Source organism: Mobula birostris, chromosome 10 (assembly GCF_030028105.1).
Source record: "Mobula birostris isolate sMobBir1 chromosome 10, sMobBir1.hap1, whole genome shotgun sequence".
Classification (NCBI taxonomy): domain Eukaryota; kingdom Metazoa; phylum Chordata; class Chondrichthyes; order Myliobatiformes; family Myliobatidae; genus Mobula; species Mobula birostris.
In genome coordinates, this window is record NC_092379.1 from 109,759,116 (window position 1) to 109,780,568 (window position 21,453).

General features: G+C 38.8%; 1 protein-coding gene across 1 annotated transcript in view; it reads left to right on the forward strand.

Annotated features, from left to right (window-relative positions):
* The window catches only part of las1l (LAS1 like ribosome biogenesis factor), a 58,528-nt gene extending 37,713 nt beyond the window's left edge, over nt 1-20,815 (forward strand). The window contains exons 8-13 of the mRNA XM_072270812.1: nt 1,416-1,501; nt 2,165-2,377; nt 5,817-5,964; nt 9,719-10,056; nt 13,522-13,672; nt 18,836-20,815. Coding sequence (XP_072126913.1) covers nt 1,416-1,501; nt 2,165-2,377; nt 5,817-5,964; nt 9,719-10,056; nt 13,522-13,672; nt 18,836-18,926 — 1,027 coding nt within the window. The 3' untranslated portion in view covers nt 18,927-20,815. The remainder of the gene's footprint in view (nt 1-1,415; nt 1,502-2,164; nt 2,378-5,816; nt 5,965-9,718; nt 10,057-13,521; nt 13,673-18,835) is intronic.
* Nucleotides 20,816-21,453: the final 638 nt, after the last annotated feature.

Consider the following 21,453-nt stretch of genomic DNA (forward strand, 5'->3'; position numbering starts at 1 on the left):
TGACATCTCCACTTACCCCTGACATAAATATAATGTCATTTTCCTTCATGTCATCTGATTGATGTATAGTGGCCCCTCTTTGCTCTCCTAATTTCCTTTTTTTTAAATTCCCCATCCACAATGTCTCTACTCCCAAAAGGCCCTACCCTGTGTTCAGTACCCTAACGGGCTATATGTTTCCCTGTTTGTAAATCAAATTCTCTTTCTGTTGACACCCAGGGTTCCCTGTATTTCACTTCCTTGCCTTCACCCTTTCTGGAATACATTGGTCCTGACTTTTAAGAAGCTCCCACCTAAAAGACATTTACCTAGTTAGTATCCTGTGTAATCATACTGAATTTGGCCTTCATCCAATTCAGGCACTTAATTTTTGGAATTTCCTTAGCCCTTTACAAAACTACTTTGATATTTACCAAGATGTTTCCACCATTAAGGTCATGCTCTCTTCTCACTACTACCATGAGGCAGGATGTACAGAAGCCTTAGGTTCACACTGCCAGGTTTAGGAAGAGATTTTACTCTACAACCATCAGACTGGTGAACCATTGTGGATAACTTCACTCACTACAACTTCAAAATGATTCTGTGCACTACAGACTCTCTCTCAAGGACTCTTTACAATGTCTGTGTTTTTTTATTTGCAGTTTGCATATCGGTTGTTTCTCAGTCTTTGTTTATGTATACTTTTTCGTAAATTTTATGATATTTCTTTATATTTCCTGTAAATGCCTGCAAGAAAATGAATCTTGAGGTAGCATATGGTAACATACGTAGATAATAAATTTACTTTGAAATTCGAAGTTATGGTTATTCACTTTGCCAACTTCATTTCTTAACTCCATCCCTATACAAACTATCTACGTGGTGACACAAAGTGCTCCCCAGGATCCATTTTTTAAAACTTCCTCCCCGTCTAAGCCTTCACACCACAGTTGATACTGGGAAGGCCAAAATCTGCTACTACAGTACTATTCCTTTTACACTTTCCTGTGATTTTCCTACATAATCTGCTCTTTTATTTCTTGCTGACTATTGGAAAGCAAATAGTATATAATTTCACCTTAGTTTTGGAATGTTGTTTATCTTTGAATCAGGTATTATGATATTGGTCTTTTCATCTGTGTACAAACAAAATAAAATATTTGCTTGGAATAAAGTTGGAATATTAATATTGTGCATGGAGTGAAGTGACTAGTATTCTGCCTTGTTTGAAAAGGTTGCAGGACATGGTGGAAAGTTTGCATAATTTCTGTTGTAAAATCAATTACTAATTTGTGGTATTATATTCTTTAAGTTGGATTAGTTTATTAGCACTACTGGTCTATGTTTTAAAGCTGGGTGCTGCCTTTCTAGACAGGAACATCTTGGTTGAGTGGTCACTAGAATTGTAATGCGGTTTTCTCCGACATTTACAGGGAAGTGGTAGTGGATGTCCTCTTGGATGATGGATTCCTTATTCCCACAGAGGAGCAGCTGAAATCCTTAAATATTGAGTGTCCAGGTAACAAAACAATATTAATAAAGCTGTTTGCACTCAGTTGTACGTCCGATGAAAGTAGAGTTCATTTTTAGAATAATTAGTCCTTTTTACGTTACAGTAATGTAGTGCCAGTCAGGCTCCCCTCCATGTCTTTTACTCAATTTGCCATTGTTGTGGTTACATTGAATGTAAAATAGTTAGACTTTCTGAGAAGCAAAATGTTTATATATTTGCAGTCATGAAGTGAATATTGCTACATATTCTACAATAGTTTTTCTTAATCTGTTATTGATGTTCATGCCTTTAGAAAGAACATATTGCATGATTTTGAAGAAAATCTTCTAAATTTGTACAATTTGATGTTTATAAGAATGTGCTTGGGTGCTATTTGTATACAACTAGGCACCGTCACTCTATGGGTTTTCCCTGGGTTCTCCAGTTCTCTTGCAAAAATATGGTGGTATGTTAACTGTAGTGATAAATTATCCCAGTGTAAATAGTGGCAAGTGTATTAAAGTGTTGAATGTGTGAGAGATTATAACTTGCAGGAAATACAAGAGGGTCATGTTCTGATGGGTTTCTTCTGCCAGAGACCACCATGGGCCGGATGAGCCAAATGTCATTTCCTTTATGAAGAAAATTATCCTTACTTTAACTCTAAAATGTTGAACTTTTGTTTTGAAGGAGAATTTGTGGACTTGTCAAATCCTGGAATTCCTTCAACCTTCAGTCGTTTCTGGCAACCTCTATTAAAGTGCCTACATTCTCGATATTTCACGCCAACACTGCTAGAAAAGCTGTTTACTGAGTTGAAACATTGCTGTGATTCTTCAGGACTAAGGATACAATATGTTACAGGATGGATCACAGAGATCCTTGCAGCCAATGCAAAAGCAGGTATTTTACTTTATGAAAGCAAAGTACTGGAAGTACATGGTAGATCAGACAGCATCTGTGGAGAGAAACAGTTAACATTTGCAGGTTCAACACCTTGAATCAGGATTATAAAATGAGGCATATTTAAATTGCCGAGAATGTGAAGAGGTGGAAGAGAAAATGTATGTCCGTGTAAAAGTGAAAACTGAGGTTGGATAAACTTTGACTGTGTTCTCTGTAGTGACACAGGATGAGGAAAGACCTAATAGAAGTTTGTAAGATTGAATGGCATAGATAAGTGGACAGTCAGGGCAGGGCAGAAATCTCAAATATGAGAGGATGTGCATTTAAGGTGAGAGCATCAAGTTTAAATGAGATGTGCAGGACAAGAGTGTGGCTGCTGGAGGGGGTGGGGGTTGGTGGAAGCTGTTTATGACACACATAGGCAAGGAATGGAGAGATATGTTTAGCACAAACATTGTGGCTGAAGGATTTGTTTATGTGCTGTACTGTTGTATGTTCTATAGAGAGAAGATGGCCAAGATTGGCAATAGTGTGAATAGCTGAGGAAACAAATTAGGAGCAGAAGTAGATCACTTGGCCATTCAAGCTTGTTCATTAAAACTAATCCATCTGAAGGGAGAACAGAAAAATACAAAAAACACTCATGCACAGTGAGATAGAGAAAATCATAGTTGCTAGAGATCTTAAATCTAGTAACACCAGCAGGGCATGTATCATCTGTGGAAGGAGAAAAGCAGAGTTAATATTACAAATTCCACATCTCAGGATCTATTCTGAACCCAGTGCATTGATACAGTCATGAAGAAGGTGTGCTGGTGGCTCTGCTCTTTTAGGAGTTTGAGCAGACCTGATACGTCACCAAAGACTGCAGATTTCTATAGATGGAGAGCATTGGACTGGTTGCATCACAGGCTGGTATGACACCTCCAATGCAAAGGATCATAAGAGGCTGCAGAGATTTATAGACCCCATAGCTCTATCATTGGTGCAACCCTCCCCACTATCAAGGACATCTTCAAGAGGCTGTGTCTCAAGGACGCATCATTCATCATAAAGGACTTTCGCCACCCAGCACTTGGCTGGCTGTTGTTACTACCGTCAGGGCACAGATACAGGAGTCTGATGATCCACACTCAAATTTAGGAAGGGCTTCTTCCTCCAGTACCGTCAGATTTCTGAATAGTCCAGTATTCCTTTATTTTGCATTATTTACTTATTTTTCATTTATACTGTACTTCTGTTGCAAAGTGGCAGATTTCATGTCATATGTCAGTGATGATAAATCTGATTCTGAAATCAGTGAATTTGCATCGGAAATTGCCAGTTCTGAAACACTAATAAACATTTGAAGCATGTTCTGAAACAGAAAATGCTGGGAAATACTTAAATGGACCAGGTGACATCAGCAGAGAGAGAAAAAACTGAGCCAATGCCCCAGGCAGTAAAAGCTCTATTATGATAGGTCATTAATCTGAAATGCCACTCTCCTCCCCACAGATAGCTGTCTAAACTTGTAAACATACCCAGTATTCTGTGCTTGTACATTAGGACTAACTTTTGCTTGAATCTCACGGTCCCCAATAATCTGGATCATCAGTTTTTTTTTTCCTTTGATGGTACTCAGTTTGCTCTGCCACCCCCTTCTCCTTCTTGGTAACTTAACTTGTAAACAAGAGAAAATCTGCAGGCGCTGGAAATTCGAGCAGCGCTCACAAAATGCTAAGGAAGCTCAGCAGGCCAGGCAGCATCTATGGAAAAAAGTACAGTTGACGTTTCGGGACGAAACCCTGCAGCAGGACTGGAGAAAAAAAAACTGAGGAGTTGATTTGCAAGCTGGGGGGAGGGGAGAGAAACGGCAGCTGATAGGTGAAACTTGGAGGGGGAGGGATGAAGCTTAGAGCTGGGAAGTTGATTGGTGAAAGAGACAAAGCCATTGAAGAAAGAAGAAATGGGGGGGCGTGGGGGGCAGGGGGCGGGAGCACTAGAGGGAGGTGATGGGCAGGCAAGGAGATAACATGAGAAGAGGGACATAGGAATGGGAAATAGTGAAGTGGGGGAATGGCTGTTTGAGAGGTCAATGTTCATGCCATCAGGTTGGAGGCTACCCAAACGGAATATGAGGTGTTGTGCCTCCAACCTAAGTGTGGCCTAATCCTGACAGTGGAGGAGACCATGGCTGGACATAGTGGAATGGGAATGGAAGCAGGATCTCTCAGTGGCCACCCATTTTAATTCCACTTTGCATTCCCATTCCGATATTTCTCATTTTCTATTCTTCAGGGTTATAGTATCAGTGATGTTAGTTTTGCCTTTTGGTGTTCTCTACTTATTAGATTTTTCTTCACTGTCTAATTTCTGTGTAAAGTCAGTATAGTAACTCAGCTGTGCACACCAGTAATTCTCCATCTGGGCCGAACTATTGGATTCCACTGTAGATACTGAAGATGTACTGCTATAGCTAGCCTAGCAGCGGAAAAGTAGCTAATTCAATGTCTCCCATGAGCAGTACATAAAAGAACATTGTGCTCAACTGCAATGTTCTTCTTTAATAAACAGCTCCAATAACTCAGTCATTGTTGAGTTCACTTGTCAATCAAACCCTTATCATGAGACACTGAAGAATGTTTCCAGTGTAATGGAATATAGGAGTGGCAAGCACTGTGAGTAAGTAGAGTTGAATTTTGTCATGCACCTGATTGTACTGTTGATCTTTAAAAATTATGGTGGCTAAATGTAATTTCTCAATCTTTTTGATATGGGTTCCCTATGGAAGTGAATGTGAAATGTATTCTTTTCTACGAAGAAATGTACTGTATTTGAAGTAAAGCTGAAAAGGATCAAAACAACATTTTTCATTTTTCCATTTTTTCATTATTGGCAACATTTGAGTTTTATGATTTTTTTTATTTTGTAAGCTTATAGTTTTATGAATTTAACTCTATAAATTCCCAGATCTTCTGCCGCTCTAACAGCTGTGAACTTAACTTTGATAAGACTCCACATCATTACAGAGATCCTTAGAAATGAAATAGAAGTAAAATAAAGTAAATCAATAAAAGTGCCATGAGTTGTTAAAAAATTAGTTTGCTAAAAAAATTGCAAAGTTGTTAGGAGTGGTTTTGATGGAATGTAACTACATGAGAAAATGGGTTTGTCAGCAAACTGTAACTAGTTGCTTAGCAACCCAAGTGGTCAATAAGTAAATTGGCAAATACAATATGTGATGTAGTCTTTCAAGTTTCTTTACAACAATTTGCAAAGTCATTGTTAAATTTCTATACTACAATAACTTGTAGAGATACTGCTTTTAATGTAATAGAAGTCCAAACAATTCTGAGCTATAATCTTCATAGAATTTTTGGTTCTAGGTAACCGAAAATTACTGGTAATAGAAAGTAACTTCAGTTTCTGCTTTTTCAATGTTTTTTCTGTGTAGGGAAAAGAGTAAGGGGCCTTCCACGAAGCCAGAAAATCAAGAAGAGTATGTGGCAATTGTTTTTATTTCCATGTCCTCTAGACTGGCAAGATCTTCTAGAAAGTTGCCTTGCAGCACCATGTCAAGCTACACCTCATCTCCTACAACAGTGAGTTCAATTACTCTTTGTTCCTTTATTTGCTGTGTAATTTGCTCATGATACAGCATACCTAGGATAAGTAATGTGCATATTTTTAAAAAATTACCTTTTAATATGACCAATGTGAAAAAAGATTAGTGAATGAGTGGAGGAATTAGGAAGAAAATAGGAATGTACCTCCTCAAAAGGAAATCAAAGATTTTAGAAACTTGGAGAATATTATTTATTACTTCATTATTTGGAATGTTGTGTTCAGTTCTGGTCACTTCATTATAGGAAGGATGTATAAGCTTGAGAGAGTGCAGAGAAGATTTACCAGGATGCTGCCTGGGCTAGAGTGTATGTAGATTAAGCGAGATGAGGCTTTTCGCTTTGGGGTAAAGGAGGATGAGAAGTGACCTGATAGGGATATACAAAATAAGAGGCATAGATAGAGTGGATAGCCAGGAACTTTTTCCCAGGATGGAAATGGCTGATACAAGAGGGCACAATTTTAAGTTGATTAGAGGAAAGTACAGGGGAATACCAGAGGTAAGTTCTTTACACCAAGTAGTTGTGGAATTCCCTGCCAGGGATAATGGTAGAGATAGATACATTACAGGCATTTAAGAAACTTAAGATGGGCACATGGAAGATAGAGAAATGGTTGGGTATGTATGGGGGGGAAGGGTTAGAATGATCTTAGAGTACGCTGAAAGGTTAGTGGGCTGAAGGGTCTGTACTGTGCTGTAATATTCTATGATCTATGTTAAATGGTAAAATAACAAAATACTTATTAGAGATCCCGACAAAAACGTTGCTGGAATTGACATAATTTTGCTCAGAACATTGGGTTGTGGAAATGAAAGGAAGTAAGAGAGGAAATGACAGCATATGAAAACATAATTTCTAACGAAGAAGTAGTCAAGAAAAGAATAATGGATCATCAATTTGGAAGAAGTGCCAGAGACTGAAGTCAAGGGAGAAAATGGCAGAGGCTATAATTTAAGTCTTTCACTTGTATTTCAGTATAGAAATTGTTCTAGAGAGCTGGAACATGATTAATAAAATGTATTTGGTTAAAAATGTAGTAAACGAGTAGGTTATTGCCCAAGCTAACATCAGCAAGCAAGTTTCTGAAGCCATTATGTAATAAAATTTTCATTTAGAAAAGTATGAATTATTAAAGAATACCATCCTGGTTTGATAAGCAATAAATTAGATCAAACAAGTTTTGGAGTTTTTTAATTAAATAGTACAGGTTTCCCCCGCCATCTGAAGGTAGAGCGTTCCTATGAAATGGTTCATAAGCCGAAATGTCGTAAAGCGAAGAAGCAATTACCATTTATTTATATGGGAAAATTTTGTGAGTGTTCGCAGACCCAAAAATAACCTACCAAATCATGCCAAGTAACACATAAAACCTAAAATAACAGTAACACATAGTAAAAGCAGGAATGATATGATAAATACACAACCTATCTGAAGTCGAAATACTTTTCCACAATCATTACTGAACTGTTCTCCATAGCGAAAATCTCACGCAAGCGCAGTCGGCAGAAAATCTCATGCAAGCGCTCTCCAGTAACCTTTAAGCTATGAAGCTGCCAAATCATACCAAATAACACGTAAAGATACACAATCGATATAAAGTAGAAATAATGTATGTACAGTGTAGTATCACTTACTGGCATTGGGAAGACAGTGCCGAGCACACTGATGGTGTGTTAGACTGAGTCATTGCAGGCTGGGGTGGGGCAGTGGCCCCCACCCTCCAGGCCAACGACCAATACATTGCCGCGAAGCACGCAGAGGTCCAGCGGTAGCCGGGAGGCATCCAGCACATCTTCAAGAAAAAAAGCCGAAATAAACATGCTAATTAATTAGGTGCTGCCTGGCACGTAATTGTCGGCCCAGATTAGTGCTGATTGCTGATCGTGTCACCTTTGAGCTAGGCCGACATTTACGTGTGGGGCGGCACCTAATTAATTAGCATGTTTATTTCGGCTTTTTTCTTAAAGATGTGCCATGTGCTGTGTGCTTCCCGGCTACTGCTGCATTCTCTGTGAATCGGTACAGTATCTGTCCACGGCCTGGGTGTTGGGATGGTGGGACACTGGAGTGTCATCTCGTCATCTGTTTCCATTAGAACAGGCAGCTCATCTTCTCCTATGACTGCCCACCTCGATGTTGAAGGTCGAGGTTCGTCGTCTGCTGTGGCTGATGTGGAAGGCTTGCTTGACTGCTGAGCCTCGCGCATTTTTCTATCATACAGTTCTTTGTAAGGACTCAAACCATCTTGCAAATATCCTCTAAACCTACGTAACCTTTCAAAATTAAAGTTGTACTTTATCATTGCAGCGAAAATCGAAAGTAGTTGCTTCACTTTCGCTACTGCATTCGGTTTCGATTGTTATCCTTTCCTCTTCCAATTGCATCACCTGTTCATCTATCAGTTCTTGGTCATGGGATGCCAAAACCTCTTCAACATCATGTTCGTCAGCTTCCACAAGCCAAACTCACTTTGTCCTTACTTCGTTCACCACGATCGAAACGCTTAATTATGTCTAGTTTTACGCTAAGTGTAACACCCTTACGAGCTCTTTTAGGCTTTTCCGACACCATAGAACTCTTCTTGCAAACGGCTGCTCACAGGCACATGTTAAAGCAATGCCGTTCCGAATCCGGTGGAGAGTGGCTGCTCGGGGTGCGCGCTTTTATCGTGCACTGATTTTTCTCCCGCGCTGAATTTTTTATCGCGCGCTGCTTTTCTTTCGTAACAGTGAAAACACCTTCTGAAAGTGAAAACAGGGTACTAATGTAGGTCTTTAGTAACAGTGAGGTTTCGTGAAGCGAGCATTCGAAAAGTGGGGGACACCTGTCTGTTTATAATTAAAATAACTTCTGTACACTGAATGCAAGGTTTGCTGACAACTGGCTTTGTGTGTCAAGAGGTTGAGATTGCTTGGAGAGCTAACATAGTCTCAATGGCCAAATTGTCTCCCATGTTTAAATTAAAGTCGCTGATCTAATGAATACCTGTACCAGTCCCCAAGGACTGAGGTAATGAGCACCAATAACCACAACTAATTTTGTGCTCACAAACAGATCTTGCCCATTTCCACCCTCCCCTTCTGTGACTCAGCACAAATTTGTTGGATTATGTGCCTGTGTGATCCTTTTGATGTTTTTGTTGCACTATGGGCAAAGTCACTAAAGCAATTTTTAATATATCACGTAGGCTTTAATTATCTGAACCACTTATTAGATGAAAGATTGATTTACTAGATATCTGATAATATCTTTGAATTTGTGTCATTTTGATGAAATGCTCTGATTATTTTTGTTTCTTTACTCCATGGTCAGTGAAGTAGAACTAGAGGAAATAAATTTAAATTCTAAAAGAGATTAGAGAGCTTTTCTTTAAATCAAGATTCCAGAATTAAGTGTACTGAATGGCCTTGTTGTTATAAACTTTATTCAACAGAATAATCCGTATTGTATCAAGTTTTACTAAAAGACCATGATAGACTTGTGACATTTCATATCCTAATAACTACCTAGAAACAATACTTAGAACTTTTAGTACTTCTGTACAAAGTTTGAGTTTATGGTACATATAAATCAGTTTGCCTTTCTTTCATTATGATCCAAATCCTCCTTTTATAGCAGCCTGGCAAACATCCACTGATTGTATTTTAGATTTCTCTTCCCTAAAAAAGCAGATTTCTAACTTGTACAAAAGAAGACAAAATAAGATCTGCCTTTTGCTGTACAATTTCAGGATTTTAACTGACATGGACTCTCCATTACCCATTACCACACAACAGAAACTTCTCCAGCTCTGTTCTATATACATTCAGGAACCAGGGTCCTTCAGCATTTCTGACTTCCCAATTGGATGTAATCAGCTACCAGTGTACACAGTGGAAAACCTACCAATGATGAATGGAGCCGAGTCCTCAAACCAGTTAACTAGCACCGTGCATACTGACTTCATAATGGACACTGAACCTGTGGTGGTCCACACCTCTGGAGAAGAACAGACACAAACACTTAACCTTGAAGTGTTAACGGAGACAATTCAGTCCTTGGAGGGATCAGTATGGCAGTTATGTACAGGTGTGCTATTGCTTTGATGTTTGTTTTTGTTTCAATGGTATATTTGTATAGATTTTGTTTAAATATTATGGAATGGAAACATGTTCATTTTAAGTACATAGTTATAATTACAAAAAAAAACTCCCTTGTTGGATAAAGCATAGAAAAAACAAGTTGTAACTTCCTCTACATTGCGTCAACAGCAGTCTCGAGGTTGCTATTTTTAAAGTTTCAGTGCCTGTGCTTTCTCTAAGGTTGAGTCTTTTTTTTTAGAAGTATCTTTCACACAGGATGATAATCAGGATTGTTCAGTTCAAATAAATTGGTGTAAGATAGTTCACAGAGGAATATTTATATAAGCAGAGTAAACCATGTACTGTATTCATAGGAAATTCGTCTCAATGTAGTACTAATTAACAGATTTTTGGCCTTTACTAAACCTGCTGATATGTTCTTGACTTTGGGAAAAATAATTAAAGGTTGACAGATCTGGCCCATTTCTACATAATTGTTAGTTACATTGTTAGTGTAATACATAATGTATTTATCTTTATTTATTGCAAATTCTACTGATCTTGTTTTAAATTGTTAAATCTGAGTTCATAACTCCTTGCAGAGCTATCCATTAACTATGTTAGTCAACGTACAGTTCTCTAGCCTACCAAAAATCACTGTTTTGCACATAATAAGTATCAAATCTGTAGCATTATACTCAAGAAATAGTTTATTTTGAAAATAGGAGGAAAGAGGAAGATGTTGGTGTACTGGAAATTTTCATTCCATTTTATCACCAATCTTTATGCAAATTTGAGTTGTTTCTGCCCTGCAGGAAATCCAATCCAAACTTTTACTGAATGTGTTCAGGGAGTGTTCTGTGCTAATGGAACTGGATCTTCTAGAGTCTAGTACTGCCATTTTAAAACACAAATTTTCATTAAGATTGTGAAAACTTGTATTTTTACCATTCTAGAGAATGAAATAAATGGGTACAGTAATAGAATGGCGTGTTGCATTCGGCACTGAAGGCTGCTTAGAAAAGTCTCTTTGAAGTGGTGTGTGCAACTGATCCATTTTGTAAATATATTCAATATTACAGGAATCTGTTAGCTGAGGAAAATTTTTTAATTTGGAAAAGCAATTTATTAGCTGCTTTTTTTAATGTCAGAAATTGTGTTTTCCAATGTGCTTTTTTGAGCTGCTTTGAGAGATTTGAGAACAGAAGAGTCATAGAACACTGCAGCACAGAAACATGCTATTTGGCCCATCTAGTCTGTGCTGAGCTATTAATATGCCTAGTCCCATCGACTTGTACCTATCCAAATTTCTCTTAACTGTTGAAATTGAACCTGCATCTACCAGGTAGCTAGCAGCTTGTTCCACACTCTTGCTCCCTCTGAGTGAAGAAGTTCCCCCTCATGTTCTCCTTAAAATTTTTACCTTTCACTCTTAACCTTTGACCTTTAGTGCTAGTTTCGCCCAACCTCTGTGGAAAATGCCTGCTTGCATTTACCCTATCTATACCCTTCATAATTTTGTATACCTCTTTCAAATCTTCTTTCATTCTTTATTCCTAACCTATTCAACCTTTCCCTATAACTCAGGTCTTCAAGTCCTGGCAACATCCTTGTAAATTTTCTCTGCACCCTTTAAATCTACACTCTGTCCACCAGAGAAAGCAGGATCTCCCAGTGGCCACACATTTTAATTCCACATCCCATTCCCATTCTGACATGTCTATCCACGGCCTCCTCTACTGTAAAGATGAAGCCACACTCAGGTTGGAGGAACAACACCTTATATTCCGTCTAGGTAGCCTCCAACCTGATGGCATGAACATTGACTTCTCTAACTTCTGCTAATGCCCCCCCCTCCCCCTCATACCCCATCCGTTATTTATTTTTATACACACATCCTTTCTCTCTCTCTCCTTTTTCTCCCTCTGTCCCTTTGACTATACCCCTTGCCCATCCTCTGGGTCCCCCCCCCCCCCCGTCTTTCTCCCCGGACCTCCTGTCCCATGATCCTCTCATATCCCCTTTGCCAATCACCTGTCCAGCTCTTGGCCCCATCCCTCCCCCTCCTGTCTTCTCCTATCATTTTGGATCTTCCCCTCCCCCTCCCACTTTCAAATCTCTTACTAACTCTTCCTTCAGTTAGTCCTGACGAAGGGTCTCGGCCTGAAATGTCGACTGTACCTCTTCCTAGAGATGCTGCCTGGCCTGCTGCATTCACCAGCAACTTTGATGTGTGTTGCTTGAATTTCCAGCATCTGCAGAATTCCTGTTGTTTGCATGTATAATTTCTTCTCATTTTGCTGATTTAATTGACTTTACATGAGACTTGACTGCTGAAACCTGGTGGTTTACAAAGGTGAATTGCGATTCTGGAGGATCTAGTGGTAATTGATCAGCCAGAGTTCTTCCTTGAATACTGAAAATCATAACTGTGTCTCTTGAACAAAAGTTCAGGCTTGCCCTTCAAAATTAAACAGCATGTTGCATGCAAAGAAAGGCAATCAATACCAGATTTCTAATGCTGTATGTACAATGCTCATTTCATCTATTAGAGGAGAAAATAAATCTCTCTCCAAAGGATGACTTTTTTTTTCAAAACCATTATCACTTAAGTTCCTCATTAGACATTGTTTGATGTACTCTTTGAGACCTGGACCTTAATACTCCCTTGTGCAATTGGATTCTGGATTTCTTCGCTTGTAGACCTCAGTCTGGATTGGCAAAAGCATCAGCGTGGCAGCATCGCAGGGATGTGTACTTAGTCCCCTGCTGTACTCACTTTACACCAATGACTGTGTGACAAAGTACAGCTCTAACACCATATACATTTGCTGATGGCACCACTGTTGTGGGCTGTATTAAAGATGGTGATGAATCAGCATACAGGAGGGAGATTGAAAATTCGGCTGAGTAGTCTAATAATAACCACCTCTCACTCGATGTCAATAAGACAAAGGAACTTATTGTAGACCAGGAGAGGGAAACCAGAGATCCATAAGCCAGTAATCATCGGAGGAACAGAGGTAAAGAGGGTCATTAACTTTAAATTCCTGGGTGTCACTATTTCAGACCTATCCTGGACCCATCATATAAATATAATTGCGATGAAAGCACGACAGTGCCTTACTTCCTCAGGAGTCTGCAGAGATTTGGTGTGTCATCAAAAAGACTTGCACCACCAGGTTCGGGAACAGTTGCTACCCCTCAAATATCAGGCTCTTGAACAAAAGGGTATAATTGAACTCATCTAAAGACTCTTTTTATCTGGTTGTTCATGCTTGTTATTTATATCTACATTTGCAGCTTGTTGACCATTGATCTTGTTTACAGTTACTCATATAGATTTGCTAGGTATGCCTGCAGGAAAAAAAATCTCAGGGTTGTATGTGGTGACATGTATGTATTCTGATAAAGTTTGCTTTGAACTTTGTAAGTCCTACAGTACAGTTATGATTCTGTCTTTTTTCTTAAGATCAAATTGCATGGAAGGATTATCCTTTAGGTAAAGTAGCAGGCCAAAGTGAAGATCCTAACTGCTTTTTAGTGGATAACTACACCTTGATGCCAGTGTTGCCACAACCAACAGCAAAGGACACCATGGATCACCAGAGTACTAAAATGAGGTAAATGATCAATCTGCTTCATGTTCCTTTCTCCAACTTGTAAATGTGGGGATGATTTATGTTAACACTTGTAAATGCACAACTTCACCACTGATAAATATACAGTAGTTTGCTTAAATGTGATTTTTAAAAATATTAAAATACAAAGATTTAAAATAAATTTGAATAACAAAATTGTTCACATTACAAGGTATTTCATCACTACAGATAACTTGGGATATAGAAGTAGAACTAAGCCATATGGCTCATCGAGTCTGGTTGTCCTTCAGCTGATTGTTGTAGTTCCCCCCCCACCCCAACCTTATTCTTATTCCTTCTCCCCTATAACACTTAATCTCTATGCCAACCTCTCCCAGACTACGCTGTGTTTCATCTGCCACTTCGTTTTCCACTCTCCTAACCGGCCTCTGTAACACTACCTGCCCCTTCACCTATCTTTGTATCATCTGCAAACTTGGTCAGAATGCCGTTAATATCTTCATCCAGATCATTAATATATAAAGTTAAAAGCTGTGGTCCCAGCACTGGCTCCTGTGGAACTCTTGGTAGTCACTGGCCGCTGTCCTGTAAAGGACCCTTTATCCTCACTCTTTGGTTTCTGCCAGTCAGCCAATATTCTAACCGTGCTAATTCCTTGCCTCTAGCACCATGGGCTACTGTTTAGCAACTTCATATGTGGCAGCTTGTAGAAAGGCTTCTTAAAATCCGCCATGACTGCATGAGCTTTCCCTTGCTGCGCTGGTTTCCTCCCACAGTCCAAAGACCTATGAGTTTGTAGGTTAATTTGTCACGTGTATGTAATTGGACAGTGTGTGCTCGTTGGGCTGGAAGAGCCTGTTACTGTGCTATATTACCTAAATAGATAAATAAACCGTCCAAGTAATTGGCATGCGTTGGCTCTCCTTTGTCTAACCTGGTTATTACCTCCTCAAATAATCCTAACAGATTTATCAGGAAAAATCTCCCCCTAATGAAACCAGTTAGCCCGGTCTTATCGGGTACTTCCAAGTACTCTGAAATTTCATCCTTAATAATGGACTAAAATCTGACCATCCACTGAGATGGGCCAACTGGTTTATTGTTCACTGTTTTTTGCCTCCCTTCCTCCTTTAATAGGTGTGACACATACGTGATTTTTCAGTTCTCTGTGACCCTCCTGACTCCAGTTATTCTTGAAAGATCATTTCTAATGCCTCCACAATCTCTTGAGCTACTTCCTTCAGAACTGTGGTGTAGTCCATCTGATCCAGATGATCTATCCACATTCAGGCCTTTCAGGTTCCCCATATCTTCCCAGTAATGACCACTACACATGTCTCTACCTCCTGACTCTTGAAGTTCTGGCATGTTACTGGTGTCTTCCACTATAAAGGCTACTTCGTCCATCCTTTCTTTGCTTGTACTTCTCTCGCATCACTTTCCAACAGTCTGTTGTCTATTCTTGCCTCTTTACATATGTTAAAACCTTATGTTAGTAGTTAGTTTACTTTGTGATGTATTCAGATTCTACCTCATAAATTGATGCTGTTTGAATGCTAACATAGTTTCCTCCTTTTAATCACTTGTGACTGGAGTTTAAAACTCATTTCCATTTTATATTTCTTCCCGGACCTCCTGTCCCATGATCCTCTTGTATCCCCTTTTGCCAATCACCTGTCCAGCTCTTGGCTCTATCCCTCCCCCTCCTGTCTTCTCCTATGATTTTGGATCTCCCCCTCCCCCTCCAACTTTCAAATCCCTTACTCACTCTTCCTTCAGTTAGTCCTGATGAAGGGTCTCGGCCTGAAACGTCGACTGCACCTCTTCCTACAGATGCTGCCTGGCCTGCTGCGTTCACCAGCAACTTTGATGTGTGTTGCTCCATTTTATATTTGGTTGTGTTGTGGATAACGGCAATAGAAGATTAAACAGATCACTGGGGGATGTTGTTAATTGCTATCATTTTATATTTTAAATTACATTAGAATTAGAAATTTTTTTTAGGCAGTGACAAACCAGTTTGTGTAGAAGTGACATTTTACTGATTCTGCTGTTTATAACCATATAACAATTACAGCACGGCAACAGGCCATCTTGGCCCTTCTAGTCCGTGCCGAAAAGGGAGTTTTTATAGAAGAACAGGTACAGTATTGGTCAAATATCTTCTGTGTTATGGAAAAAGTAAAATGTTACTGAAAACTACTGATAAAGTTTCACAACGCATACGAGATGCTGGAGGAACTCAGCAAACCAGGCAGCATCTATGGAAAAGAGTACAGTCGACATTTCAGGCCTGCTGAGTTCCTCCAGCATTTTGTGTGTGTGTTGCTTGGATTTCCAGCATCTGCAGATTTTCTGCTGTTTGTGATAGTTTTCACATGGTGTTTATCCTTTCTGGTTAGTTAGAAGAAAAGCCTAAATAGTTTCAATGAAAATTAGGTTCTGGATGAAACAAATGCTAGCAGAATTCAAGCCATGCCTTTGTGTCTTTGAGATGCCATCAGAAAGAGCTTCTCAACCAATGATTTGCTTATACGGTGATATATTTACTGGTGTTCTGCTGGGGTCTGTTGTGACCTCAGTTGTTAACCATATTTATTATAGATTTGGATAATGGAATGGGAAGCCTCATAAACAATATAGACAGGAATATGAAAATAGAAAGAGTAATTCAGCGAGTGATGATTAAAGCTGTAGCAAATGTACTTTGTTGCAGACGACTGAACATATCCAGTATGAACTTAAAATGGACAGGAGTCCTTTCTGAATTGAGCAAAGCTATAAGTGTATGGAATCCATGAATAAACATCTGTAAATAATCATAGCAAGGTACAGAAAATACGTTATAAAATACCAGTTTTTGTACGTAGGGAACAAGGTGCAATGAGGTGGATGTTATGTTTCAACTGTGTAGCTTTTCCATCCATTTCACAGAAAAGAAGATCTGGTGTAGCTTTTACTCAGTGCTAACGGAAATACAAATCTAAACATTGTCCTTCTTGAAACAAATGTAGAAAAATACAGCACTGAAACAGGCCCTTTGGCCCTGTGATCAAGCAGCCAGTTTTGCACTAATCCGACCGTAACTCGTGTCATCCTCCCTGTACCATCTATCTATACAGTAGAGGCAATTTACAGGAGTGAGTTGTGGTGTGATGTGAGAGGACAGCTAAGCAGTTTTAAGTACACTTCTGGACATCTATAATAGCTGGATTGCTAGTATGGTTGAGTTTATAGTAATGTTACTGATGGTTTGGTAGACCAGATTTATTTTCACAGAGGTGAGGAGTAAGCCTTGAATATGTGCTGTAATTGTCACCATATTTCCACAAGCAATCCTCAGGCTAGGATAAAGGAAGACGTGCAGTTTTGAAAAGTGTCAAATATAGGAAATATAATTCATACGTAATATAAATATAATATCACTGCAGAGTGTTAAATATAGTGACTCTGATTCACAACTCCAAATATCATAGCAAAAAAAATCAATTTCTTTTGTTCACATGGTGTTGGTTGATTGCATTTCATCCAGTGTGGTGATAAGTTCCAGAGTTGTCAGATCTTGATTTAGCTGTTTTATCTGTTGGTTAGATACTGAACATGATTTGATGCCCCATTTCTCTGTTGACTTTCTCATCTGTGTCTTGGTACCATTTTGTGGCAAAAAATGTTTAGAATTACCCCATGGCAAGGACTTAGATGATCGCCTCTGGGGAAAATTCAGTACATTGTGTGTTCATGATCAACTGCTAGTGAATTATGGTTTTCTGTGTTTCCGAGCTCCAGCTTCTCTGCCATGTTATATTTTACTGATAGATTTGTAATTTGCAAAAGGTTTATCGTGACAGTGAAGGATATATCTTAGCCAAATACACTCAACACAATTATCTTTAAATTGTCATGGTTTTGAATGGAAAGACATTAAAAGCAACTTCAGGGTGCTTGTGCCAGCCCTCTGGGCCATCTAACTAATAACATTCCGTGGCTGCTTTCTTTTACTATGCAAGTGTTATTCTCAGAAATATTTTAAGTTCCCTTATAAAAAATGCTGAATTTGCTTCCACAGTCCTTTCATCACTAGTCCATATCATAGCCACTCATAGGTTATATTTATATTTTCATATTCAAATTTTTGATCCATCCATTAATAACATATCAAATCCTTTATGAATTTGACCTAAATACTTAAAATTGTAACCTGCTTATGTTCTTCATTGTTCCTGCAAAAATGTTTTTTTTCCTCCTCTATACATTAAATTTCATCTGACTCTTCCCTCTACCAGTATGTATTTAAGGTTTTTTTAAAGTCTGTCGCTGTTAATAACTTTTGAGTTTTGTTCTGCCCAAATACTTTGAAATTGAATCAAAGTGTGTGTTGGTGCGTGGCCAAGTGGTTAAGGCGTCGGTCTAGTGATCTGAAGGTCGCTAGTTCGAGCCTCAGCTGAGACAGTGTGTTGTATCCTTGAATCCTTGAGCAAGGCACTCTGCGATGACACCGGTGCCAAGCTATATCGGCCATAGTGCCCTTCCCTTGGACAACATCGGTGGCGTGGAGAGGAGAGGGTTGCAGCATGGGCAACTGCCGGTCTTCCATACAACCTTGCCCAGGCCTGTGCCCTGGAAACCTTCCAAGGCACAAATCTCATGAGACTAACGGATGTCTATATATATATATATATATAGACCTATGAATCCTATATAGCCAAGTTCAGAAGAGTATGGCAAAAAGAGCCATGATCCCAAAACCACCTTTTGGAAAATACCATTGTAAGGTATATTAGATTTGGAGCAATAGATGTATTTTAAATACTAGTCTTTTCCCAACTATGCAAAAAGCATTAGGTCATTTTTCCATGAGTAAATAGGAAGCAAGGCAGCAAATGTGGGCTTGTAATTTGACATTTTGGGGAGGAAACCTCATCTTATTCTTGCCTACACTACAAATGGATCTATTTATATATAGAATTAATTGAATTACAATGTAGAATGTTGGGTGATCTGTTTTTAATCTCCAGTTGTTTACTTTGTCACTCCAGAGGTGCTAGCGTCTGAGTTCTGGTTACTGAATTCAGATTAGGAGTAATGTTGCAATATTCCAATATGCATGTACTGCAACCCTCCTAATGTGCTTTAATTTAAAATTTTTCAGCTTCATTTATCTATTAAAATTGCTTTCCTTTACAGTATCACAGGATTGCCTTGTGCAGACCCAGAAGGTTTATGGTGGAATCAAGGTGACCTGCACAGACTGAAAGCTGGTTTGAAGTTGTTCTAATGAATGAAGATTTTATTTTTCAAATCATTTATTATTTTCCCCTTTTCAACTTGTTCTCATCCCTTATTCAGATGTGTATGAGTGTGCACACGGTTTCATGTATATCCGATATTCGGCTGTTTGTTGAGGTCTTTCAGAAGATGATAGTCCTGTTGTATATTTTCAATATTTACTATGTCTTTCAAAATCCTTACAATTTGTTTATGATGGACTGTCAGAATAAAGATCAACGTTTCAGACAGACCCAAAATTAGAGTTGACAATCTGAAGATCAGTTACAATCTGCCAAAATTATTCTCTTTTTAAACTAAATGTTGCTATTTCAATTGTAAACTTAATCATATGTGTTTATGGAATTCTGTAATATTATATGCATGTAAAATGGTAGTGGCTGCTATCTTTCCTATTGCAAAAATAAATTCTAGCAAGCTAACTCAGTTCCAGTACTTTGCTTATGGTTTGGTCTTTTACAGTTCTTGCCTCAAGACCATTGATGGGATATCAGAAAGCTAGTCTCTTGATAAAGCTCTTATCATGTTATAAATGTTTTATTGTTTATGAGAGTTCCTTGCATTGAAGCGTGATCAGATTACATTTTCCCTATTTCCACCTATGATTTGTTCATTGGGATATCAACTTGGAAAGTTCTGCATGATCTTAAGATGTCTGGAGAAGCCCAGATGGTGTCATTCAATCCAGCACTTGATGTTTACTCACTGGGTCTTTTGTTTTCCTCTCCTTACCTTTCTAATACTTCCTAAAGTTTGGTTTTTGAGAACCAGTTGCTCTTCATATGATTATTTTCATTCTCTTTAAGATTATTTCTCAGCTAGAATTATCCTTAAGGCTTTTGTGTTAGAACTTAATGTTAATGCTTGCAAACATTTCTCATTCTTGGAGACCATACAATAATAGATGCAGATTTATTTGATATGACTTTTCTGTTTTTTGATATCCCTGTTTATTAATTTTGTCAGAGATTGGTCAAGGCTGACTATCCCATAGCTATTTATTTCAACAGTTTTTGTGATCTGAGCTGGTGGTGAAGTTTGTGTATTTAAATGTTTACATCCCTTCCAGCAGTTTCAGGGCTTCACAAATGCATTGATTATTTTGGGGGCCAATTTAGGTTCACTAATCTTGAAATGTGCAGGCTGGACAAGATGCAGAATCCTTGCTCCAAGTTTTCCCTATTGCAGGGCAAGCGTATCTGAATTAATGCTCTAAGTGCGGCCTCACTGATGTGCTGTACAACCACATCATGACCTCCCAACTTGCGCTCAATGCCCTGCAATACTACCCTTTTGTAGAAGTCATTCTTTGATGTGAGTATGAGTGAGGTAAGAAAAGTGGAAAAAGATGAATAGGTTCCTGAGGATGAGGCTTGATTATTATGTAGGTGGGAAATATTAAAACTGATTGCATATTTTCATGTATATAGACAAATGGATAATTATAAATCAGATTAATAGAATTGGGAAAACATTGGCAAACTGAAAGATGTATTGTTTAAAAAGTTAGCTTTATTTGTCACATGTACATCGAGACACATTTCACTGTTATTTGTGTCAATAACCAAAAGTCAGAGGATATGCTGAGGGTAGCCTGCAAGTGCTGCTATGCTACCAGCACCAATATTACATGCCTACAACTTACTATCTCTAACCCATATGTCTTTAGAATGTGGGAGAAAACCAGTGCACCTAGAGAAAGCCCATAGTCATGGAGTCTCCTTACAGAAAGTGGCGGGAACTGAACCGAGTTTGTTGGTGCTGAAAAGTGTAGTGTTAACTGTGCTGCTCCTGTCTACGTAGCATCAAAAGGGGAAGTTTGGCTTAATAAATGTTTTTGAACTGTAATAAGCATGGGTTGTCAAACTGATTTTGTTATGCTCCAAAACATGAAGCTCCAGCATCTGAAACCTTTTGTAAGTCTATGATATGGAAGGTTAAATGAGCTGGGAAGTAAATAAAGAACAGCTGAATGCAAAATAGCAATTTCACTTGAAAGACTATTGGTAATTGGGTGATTTGGAGATGATATCTGGGTTCTAACCATTAGCTCCCTGTACATGACAGCAGAGTAACAGATGTTCAACTAAGTGAAGCAAAAATTACAAAATTTATAGATATGAACTCTTAACAAATGTTATTACAGCCATGGATGGAAGGTGCAGAGATTGTTCTTCCAGGGATGAGGCTTGATCTCCAAACTGCAGGGCAATAATCTAGTAGCTGCATTTTGGCTGAATGTGGCCCCTTGAGCATAGTCTGCCATTCAATAAGATAAAGACTGAAGTGTTATAACTGCCCCTGGACCACCTCCCTCACTACCATTTAGGACTCCAGGTAAGGCAACACTTCACCTGTGAGTCTGTTGGGGCCATATACTGTGTCCGGTGCTCCTGGTGTGGCCTCCTGTATATCGATGAGACCTGACGAAGATTGGAAAACCGTTTTGCCAAGCATCTATGCTCTGTCTAGTAGAAGAGGCAGGATCTCCCAATGGCCACCCATTTTAATTCCAC